At 43.6% G+C, this 10028-nt stretch overlaps 1 protein-coding gene across 3 annotated transcripts in view; it reads left to right on the top strand.

Annotated features, from left to right (window-relative positions):
• The first annotated feature begins 1314 nt into the window (after window positions 1–1314).
• LOC115126930 (deleted in malignant brain tumors 1 protein-like) overlaps window positions 1315–10028 on the top strand; it is a 43515-nt gene continuing 34801 nt past the window's right edge. For 2 of the 3 annotated variants that reach the window (XM_065016009.1, XM_065016006.1), the window contains exon 1: window positions 1315–1569. In XM_065016009.1, coding sequence (XP_064872081.1) covers window positions 1479–1569 — 91 coding nt within the window. In that variant the 5' untranslated portion in view covers window positions 1315–1478. The remainder of the gene's footprint in view (window positions 1570–10028) is intronic. The other variant, XM_065016010.1, reaches the window with a different exon arrangement.

Here is a 10028-nt window from a genome sequence, read left to right as displayed (position 1 = left end):
TATATAGTCTACCAAGTGGTAATGTCACCACCATGGATGTAGAAGTTATATAGTCTACCAAGTGTTAATGTCACTACATGTTTAAGTTATATAGTCTACCAAGTGTTAATGTCACTACATGTTTAAGTTATATAGTCTACCAAGTGTTAATGTCACCACCATGGATGTAGAAGTTATATATTCTACCAAGTGTTAATATCACCACCATGAATGTAGAAGTTATATAGTCTACCAAGTGTTAATGTCACTACATGTTTAAGTTATATAGTCTACCAAGTGTTAATATCACCACCATGAATGTTTAAGTTATATAGTCTACCAAGTGTTAATATCACCACCATGGATGTAGAAGTTATATAGTCTACCAAGTGTTAATATCACCACCATGGATGTAGAAGTTATATAGTCTACCAAGTGTTAATATCACCACCATGGATGTAGAAGTTATATAGTCTACCAAGTGTTAATATCACCACCATGGATGTAGAAGTTATATAGTCTACCAAGTGTTAATGTCACCACCATGGATGTAGAAGTTATATAGTCTACCAAGTGTTAATGTCACTACCATGGATGTAGAAGTTATATAGTCTACCAAGTGTTAATGTCACCACCATGGATGTAGAAGTTATATAGTCTACCAAGTGTTAATGTCACCACTATGAATGTAGAAGTTATATAGTCTACCAAGTGTTAATGTCACCACCATGAATGTTTAAGTTATATAGTCTACCAAGTGTTAATATCACCACCATGAATGTTTAAGTTATATAGTCTACCAAGTGTTAATATCACCACCATGGATGTAGAAGTTATATATTCTACCAAGTGTTGATGTCACCACCATGAATGTAGAAGTTATATAGTCTACCAAGTGTTAATATCACTACCATGAATGTAAAAGTTATATATTCTACCAAGTGTTAATTTCTATCCTACTGTGATACTTTTGAGTTGATGTGATGTCATTGATGATTTCTAACATATTTCCACACAGTGGAGTCCCTGCAGATTGTGAAAACAGGATGTGTCACACACTGTGGTCACACCCAAACAGCTCTTTGCTGTACGCCCAGACTTAACACTAAGTCACACAAGACAAGTTTGTATCAGTGAAAAACACTAGCATTTAACAGACAATTCTCTAAGTAAAAAAACAGTATAGCATGTCTCATTTACCACCACACCTGTTGAGTTGACTTGGGTAACATACCTCTAGCTTCTACAACACAGAAAGTTAGAGGGGACTTTCCCAAGTCAGTCACTGACAATTAGGTAAGATATTATAGGACACTGTGTGTAACTGCTGCTCTGTCAGCAGTTTCCTGTGGAGTTTTTCTGATGTCAGTGTTTCCTTTAGGAAGGCGGGTTTAACTGATCTGATTTGCTTTACAGTTTGCCACATAATTGAAGTAAGGAAGTAATGAGTTAGAAATCATATAGCCTAGCAGTATTTCTCACTCTTCAGTCCTCTCTTCATGACAGTAGACTTGTTTCACTCAGTGGAGCCCCAGTTAGAGACAGATATGATACCTGCAGTGATATTGATGATCCTGTTCCGAAGCACAGGTATGTTTTGAAATTGTAAGATATATTACAATTTGTGCGGCTAGTAAAATAACATCCAACTGGAAGCAGACAGTAAAAATGTGTCTCAAAGCAGGACAATGATGTGATCACCTGTAAATGTACTTTACAGTAGTCTAACTGTCCATCTGGGGACAGGCACTAATATCAGTTAAGGTGTGATGGTCAGTCTTATTAGAACCAAGGTAAGACCCAAATGCAGACAACAGGGTTCAGGCAAAGACAGGTCAAGGCAGGCAGGGGTCGAAAGTCCAGAGTCAGGGGGCAAAGGTATAGGACGGCAGGCATCCTCAGGGTAGGCAGAGGTCTGTAATCCAGAGGAGGGCAGAGGTACAGATCAGCAAGCAGGCTCAGGGTCAGGCAGGTGGGCTCAGAGTCAGGACAGGCAGAGTGGTCAGGCAGGTGGGCTTAGAGTCAGGACAGGCAGAGTGGTCAGGCAGGTGGGCTCAGAGTCAGGACTGGCAGAGTGGTCAGGCAGGTGGGCTCAGAGTCAGGACAGGCAGAGTGGTCGGGCAGGTGGGCTCAGAGTCAGGACAGCCAGTTTCAACTGACCTGAGCCCTAGGACCATGCCCCAGGACTACCTGACATGATGACTCCTTGCTGTCCCCAGTCCACCTGACCGTGCTGCTGCTCCAGTTTCAACTGTTCTGCCGTATTATTATACGACCATGCTGGTCATTTATGAACATTTGAACATCTTGGCCATGTTCTGTTATAATCTCCACCCGGCACAGCCAGAAGAGGACTGGCCACCCCACATAGCCTGGTTCCTCTCTAGGTTTCTTCCTAGGTTTGGCCTTTCTAGGGAGTTTTTCCTAGCCACCGTGCTTCTACACCTGCATTGCTTGCTTGCTGTTTGGGGTTTTAGGCTGGGTTTCTGATAGAGGGAAATTATGGTTGAAATGATTAATTATGTATACATTATTGATTAGAACCATTTATTCTAATACTATTATGTTATGGTAGGAAAAGTATGAGTTTTTGGTTCTAGGCTGTTACTGAAAATGTAAGCAGAACGAATTAATTGTCTGTGCCTCTTGGGTGGTTTAAGGGAGGGAGTGCTATAGTTTTTCAGACAGATAAGAAAGGTTTGGGTGGTGTTCCATTAGTGGAGAAAAGTATATCTTTTAGACAGTTTGGAATGTAGTTTATGGGTAGAAGAAGAGTTCCAGACCTAAAAACAGTTTAGGTCAAAACTGTTTTCAGTTTATAACCTGAAATGTGTGTAGATTTAGTGCAGCTGGGACATGGTCTGAACTTCATGCAGAACTTACACCTGATTAATGAATTAGAAACGAGTGCGAATTTGGTTTTGGCCAAAGAGGAATCTAGAATTCCTCTATCAGTTTCTGTACAGCACTTTGAGATCAGGATCAGGGCTGTATTTGATTTGATTTGGTCAGGCAGGTGGGCTCAGAATCAGGACAGGCAGAGTGGTCAGGCAGGTGGGCTCAGAGTCATGACAGGCAGAGTGGTCAGGCAGGTGGGCTCAGAGTCAGGACAGGCAGAGTGGTCAGGCAGGTGGGCTCAGAGTCAGGAGGCAGAGTGGTCAGGCAGGTGGGCTGAGTCAGACAGGCAGATGGTCAGGTGGAGTCAGGACAGGCAGAGTGGTCAGGCAGGTGGGCTCAGAGTCAGGACAGGCAGAGTGGTCAGGCAGGTGGGCTCAGAGTCAGGACAGGCAGAGTCAGGCAGGTGGGCTGAGTCAGGACAGGCAGAGTGGTCAGGCAGGTGGGCTCATTCAGGACAGGCAGAGTGGTCAGGCAGGTGGGCTCAGAGTCAGGACAGGCAGAGTTCAGGCAGGTGGGCCACAGTTAGGACAGGCAGAGTGGTCAGGCAGGTGGGCTAGAGTCAGGACAGGCAGAGTGGTCAGGCAGGTGGGCTCAGAGTCAGGAAGGCAGAGTGGTCAGGCAGGTGGGCTCAGAGTCAGGACAGGCAGAGTGGTCAGGCAGGTGGGCTCAGAGTCAGGACAGGCAGAGTGGTCAGGCAGGTGGGCTCAGAGAGGACAGGCAGAGTGGTTGGGCCTCAAGACAGGCAGAGTGGTCAGGCAGGTGGGCTCAGAAGCAGGCAGAGTGGTCAGGCAGGTGGGCTCAGAGTCAGGACAGGCAGAGTGGTCAGGCAGGTGGGCTCAGAGAAATGTCCCAGGTCCATCAGGACATGATCCAGGTGGGCTGAGCCTGTGTAGGGACTCAGAGTAAAGGCAGAGTGGTCAGGCTGGGCCATCACATGGATCCTTCTGAGCCTCTATGGAGAATGTAGCTGTTTGACCTCTGGAGAATGTAAATGTTTGACCTCCATGGAGAATGTAGCTGTTTGACATCTATGGAGAATGTAGCTGTTTAGCCTCTATGGAGAATGTAGCTGTTTATCAGTATTATTGATTAAATGTCTGTTTGACCTCTATGGAGAATGCACATGATCCTTCTGGAGCCTGTGTTTAGGTATTATTGACCTGGAGAATTCAAATAGAAAAGCTGTTTAGGACCCCTATGGAGAATTAGCTGTTTATCATTAACCTCTATGGAGAATAGTTTTGACCCCTATGGAATTTGTTTATTTTATTTTGACCTTGATTAAATGTTTATCAGTGTTTGGAGAATGCAGCTGTTTGATCCACCTGGAAACGTAGCTGTTTATCAGTATTATTGACCTCTATGGAGAATGTAGCTGTTTATCAGTATTATTGACCCCTATGGAGAATGTAATCATATTATGGAGAATGTAGCTGTTTATCAGTATTATTGACCCCTATGGAGAATGTAGCTGTTTGACCATAGAATGTAGTTTAAGATTATTGACCTCTATGGAGAATGCAGCTGTTTGACCTCTATTCCAGTTTGAAACCTCTATGGAGAATGTAGCTTTTACAGAGACCGAGAATGTAGAGACCTCTATGGAGAATGTAGCTGTTTGACAAATGTAGCTGTTTATCACATTATTGACCCCTATGGAGAATGCAGCTGGGATCATGTTCCAAAATTCCCTGTTAGGGTGAGGTTGAGGAGTCAAGGATCAGGGCTGTACAGTAAGTCTCCTATGTGGAGGTGATGAAGAGAGTTGAAGGGAAAAGAGGCCACAGTTCTGAAGAAGAGATGGAGGTGGATGAACCACAACCAGTTGTAAATGTTATACCAATCAAGTGATCTGGATGCACTTATTGAAAGGTGGATTTTGAAGCATTTACAGCCACAGTTAATGTGTGTATTGTCATGAACTGCAGATTTTTGGGCCTAAGATTAACTGTGTGTCACCAGGAAATGTCCCTCCATCACATGATCCTGAGCCTGGAGCTGAAAACCCTCCATCACAGGATCAGGTGTAGGGAGGTTTGGATCCTTCTAGTTTACCAAAATGTCCCTCCATCACAGGATCCTTCTGAGCCTGTGTACTGATTAAATGTCTCCATCAAATCCTTCTGAGCCTGTGTAGGGACCTGATTAAATGTCCCTCCATCACAGGATCCTTCTGAGCCTGTGTAGGGACCTGATTAAATGTCCCTCCATCACATGATCCTTCTGAGCCTGTGTAGGGACCTGATTAAATGTCCCTCCATCACTGATCCTTCTGAGCCTTTTGATTAAATGTCCCTCCATTGTCCTTCTGAGCCTGTGTAGGGACCTGATTAAATGTCCCTCCATCACATGATTTTTTAGCCTGTGTAACCTGATTAAATGTCCCTCCATCACAGGATCCTTCTGAGCTGATTGGTAGATCTCTGATTAAATGTCCCTCCATCATTTTGACTGATTCAAATAGGTTGATTTACTTTAATTAACATGATAGTTTGTATGGAATTTGTAATTTTATTTTTGTTGATTAAATGTTTATCCTGTTTGGAGACGTATAATCCACCTGTTGGCAGAATGAACATATTGTTGCGAACACAATTATACCATAGAAGAAGAATCTCGTTCCTTATTCCAGAAAACCCTGTTAAGAGACCGAGAGAGGAACAGAAACAATCACACAGAGCGCTACTCCAAAACATTGATAAGTACAATAAACGTCACATGAATAAAACATGAATGATTTTCTCCTCATCCTTGTACCATATTGTTACTGAAGTTAAGCATAATGTGTAGAAATTAACTGTTTTGCTGACGGAGCTGAAAACAGAGCAGGGAGGAGTTTGTTAGTGAGACTTTAACGTATTGGGCCTGTAGCCTGCATAAAACTCATTGCTACAGTACTGTTTTTAATTTGTTAATGTTGCTGTTTTTAAGTAATGTTAAAAAGAAAAGTGATTGGTAGATCTCGGCTTGCATTTTGACTCAAAGGTTGGTCACTGTTCTAGAGTTTTCCCTGTTAACACCATCACTGTTCTAGAGTTTTCCCTGTTAACACCATCACTGTTCTAGAGTTTCTCCTGTTAACACCATCTCTGTTCTAGAGTTTTCCCTGTTAACACCATCACTGTTCTAGAGTTTTCCCTGTTAACACCATCACTGTTCTAGAGTTTTCCCTGTTAACACCATCACTGTTCTAGAGTTTTCCCTGTTAACACCATCACTGTTCTAGAGTTATCCCTGTTAACACCATCACTGTTCTAGAGTTTTCCCTCCCATCACTGTTAACACCATCACTGTTCTTGAGTTTTCCCTGTTAACACCATCACTGTTCTCAGAGTTTTCCCTGTTAACACCATCACTGTTCTAGAGTTTTCCCTGTTAACACCATCACTGTTCTAGAGTTTCTCCTGTTAACACCATCTCTGTTCTAGAGTTTTCCCTATTAACACCATCACTGTTCTAGAGTTTCTCCTGTTAACACCATCACTGTTCTAGAGTTTTCCCTGTTAACACCATCACTGTTCTAGAGTTTTCCCTGTTAACACCATCACTGTTCTAGAGTTTTCCCTGTTAACACCATCACTGTTCTAGAGTTTTCCCTGTTAACACCATCACTGTTCTAGAGTTATCCCTGTTAACACCATCACTGTTCTAGAGTTTTCCTATTAACACCATCACTGTTAACACCATCACTGTTCTAGAGTTTTCCCTATTAACACCATCACTGTTAACACCATCACTGTTCTAGAGTTTCCCTGTTAACACCATCACTGTTAACACCATCACTGTTCTAGAGTTATCCCTGTTAACACCATCACTGTTCTAGAGTTTCTCCTGTTAACACCATCACTGTTCTAGAGTTTTCCCTGTTAACACCATCACTGTTCTAGAGTTTCTCCTGTTAACACCATCACTGTTCTAGAGTTTCCCTGTTAACACCATCACTGTTAACACCATCACTGTTCTAGAGTTATCCCTGTTAACACCATCACTGTTCTAGAGTTTTCCCTGTTAACACCATCACTGTTCTAGAGTTATCCCTGTTAACACCATCACTGTTCTAGAGTTTTCCCTGTTAACACCATCACTGTTCTAGAGTTTTCCCTGTTAACACCATCACTGTTCTAGAGTTTTCCCTGTTGACACCATCACTGTTCTAGAGTTTTCCCTGTTGACACCATCACTGTTCTAGAGTTTTCCCTGTTAACACCATCACTGTTCTAGAGTTTTCCCTGTTGACACCATCTCTGTTCTAGAGCTTTCCCTGTTGACACCATCAACGTGTCCCTTTACTCTGGTAAATGTGATCAACGGAATATTATCCACTTTCACTGCAACAAACCGAAACTAAACCAACTATGTAAGAGATGTTGTAGACAGAACGCATCGGAGTAGGATTCTATTGCATTGACACGACTCATCCTGTACTCGACACAGACCGGTGCGGCAGAAAATCTAAATTGATGGTAGGTCACTCTGGTAGATCTACATTATGATCAAATAGCCACAGTTGCCCACTTGTCCACTGTTAACTGTTACTTAAAGGGGGTACAGCCTCAGCGTTCACAGTAAACACACACTGGAAATTGCACAGAATTTTTGCAACATTCAATTTTGAGCTCAGCAGACCTGAAATCTGCTCAGTGAAGGAAAAAGTTAGAGGGAACATTGGTGATGATGTCATGCATCTGACTGTTGTATATTCAGTGTGTCAATGATTGATTGTATCTTTCCCAATGGAAATGAAGGAGAGTATATGTTACATTTTATAATGGTCTTATGTTAGAGTAGGAGAAGAGTGGGGGGGTGTAGATGCTAGAGGTCTATGACCTGAGTCAAGATCAACAGGCCTGATGCTACATGTCAGGAAGAGAGAGAGAACAAGAGAACGAGAGAGGGGGAGGGGGGGAGAAAGGGAGGGAGGTGTCAAAAGACAGAGGACTGACATAGTAACATACAGTCAACTGAATATAGTCAACCAGTAACCTCTTCCACTATTGGCTCAGCTCAGCTTGACCCCTGACCTATGGAACTGAGCGAATGAGAAAACAAAAACAGACAAAAGCAAATATGTTAGATTATATATAATCTCCTCTGCAGAGAGATGGTCATCTTTCCACATTGTGACTGTTGTGGTGAGGTCTTGTTGAGAAATGTCACACCATTTCTCAGTGCTCAATGTCTCAACACTGTTTCTCAAGAGAACCACAACCATTTGTCCTGCTCGTCTCTCACAGCTTAGTTCAGTCTACTGCTAAATAACAGGATATGGAGAAACAGCATTTGGCTGTGAGTCCAGAACCATGAGTCAGTCATGTAGACAAAGGGGAAGTGTTCTAGCAGAGGGAGCAAATCTCATCAGAACATCATGTGACTTTAATTAAATACATAGATACACTAGATAAACATTATTACAGACTAATTAAATACATAGATACACTATTACAGACTAATTAAATACATAGATACATTATTACAGACTAATTAAATACATAGATACATTAGATAAAAATACATTATTACAGACTAATTAAATACATAGATACATTATTACAGACTAATTAAATACATAGATACACTATTACAGACTAATTAAATACATAGATACAGACTAATTAAAGACTAATTAAATACATAGATACACTAGATACATAGATACATTATTACAGACTAATTAAATACATAGATACACTATTACAGACTAATTAAATACATAGATACATTATTACAGACTAATTAAATACATAGATACATTATTACAGACTAATTAAATACATATACATTATACAGACTAATTAAATACATAGATACACTATTACAGACTAATTAAATACATATATATATATATACTAGATATATACTAGATACTAGATAAATATATATATATATACTAGATAAACATTTGACAGGGGAGGAGGAAGGAAGAGAGCAACTGGGGGAGACAGGAGAAGGAAGGAAGAGAGCAACTGGGGGAGACAGGGGAGGAGGAAGGAAGAGAGCAACTGGGGGAGACAGGGGAGAAGGGAGGAAGAGAGCAACTGGGGGAGACAGGGGAGAAGGAAGGAAGAGAGCAACTGGGGGAGACAGGGGAGAAGGGAGGAAGAGAGCAAATGGGGGAGACAGGGGAGAAGGGAGGAAGAGAGCAACTGGGGGAGACAGGGGAGAAGGGAGGAAGAGAGCAACTGGGGGAGACAGGGGAGAAGGGAGGAAGAGAGCAAATGGGGGAGACAGGGGAGAAGGGAGGAAGAGAGCAAATGGGGGAGACAGGGGAGAAGGGAGGAAGAGAGCAACTGGGGGAGACAGGGGAGAAGGGAGGAAGAGAGCAACTGGGGGAGACAGGGGAGAAGGGAGGAAGAGAGCAACTGGGGGAGACAGGGGAGAAGGGAGGAAGAGAGCAAATGGGGGAGACAGGGGAGAAGGGAGGAAGAGAGCAACTGGGGGAGAAAGGGGAGAAGGGAGGAAGAGAGCAACTGGGGGAGACAGGGGAGAAGGGAGGAAGAGAGCAACTGGGGGAGACAGGGGAGAAGGGAGGAAGAGAGCAACTGGGGAGACAGGGGAGAAGGGAGGAAGAGAGCAAATGGGGGAGGAGGAAGGAAGAGAGCAACTGGGGAGACAGGGGAGAAGGGAGGAAGAGAGCAAATGGGGGAGACAGGGGAGAAGGGAGGAAGAGAGCAAATGGGGAGACAGGGGAGAAGGGAGGAAGAGAGCAACTGGGGGAGACAGGGGAGAAGGGAGGAAGAGAGCAAATGGGGAGACAGGGAGAAGGGAGGAAGAGAGCAAATGGGGGAGACAGGGGAGAAGGGAGGAAGAGAGCAACTGGGGGAGACAGGGGAGAAGGGAGGAAGAGAGCAACTGGGGGAGACAGGGGAGAAGGGAGGAAGAGAGCAACTGGGGGAGACAGGGGAGAAGGGAGGAAGAGAGCAAATGGGGGAGACAGGGGAGAAGGGAGGAAGAGAGCAACTGGGGGAGAAAGGGGAGAAAGGAGGAAGAGAGCAACTGGGGGAGACAGGGGAGAAGGAAGGAAGAGAGCAACTGGGGGAGACAGGGGAGAAGGGAGGAGGAGAGCAACTGGGGGAGACAGGGGAGAAGGGAGGAAGAGAGCAACTGGGGGAGACAGGGGAGAAGGGAGGAAGAGAGCAACTGGGGAGACAGGG

Source organism: Oncorhynchus nerka, unplaced genomic scaffold (assembly GCF_034236695.1).
Source record: "Oncorhynchus nerka isolate Pitt River unplaced genomic scaffold, Oner_Uvic_2.0 unplaced_scaffold_1180, whole genome shotgun sequence".
Classification (NCBI taxonomy): Eukaryota; Metazoa; Chordata; class Actinopteri; order Salmoniformes; family Salmonidae; genus Oncorhynchus; species Oncorhynchus nerka.
The sequence above is the reverse complement of the archived record's forward strand: the minus strand, read 5'-3'. Positions and strand labels throughout refer to the sequence as shown.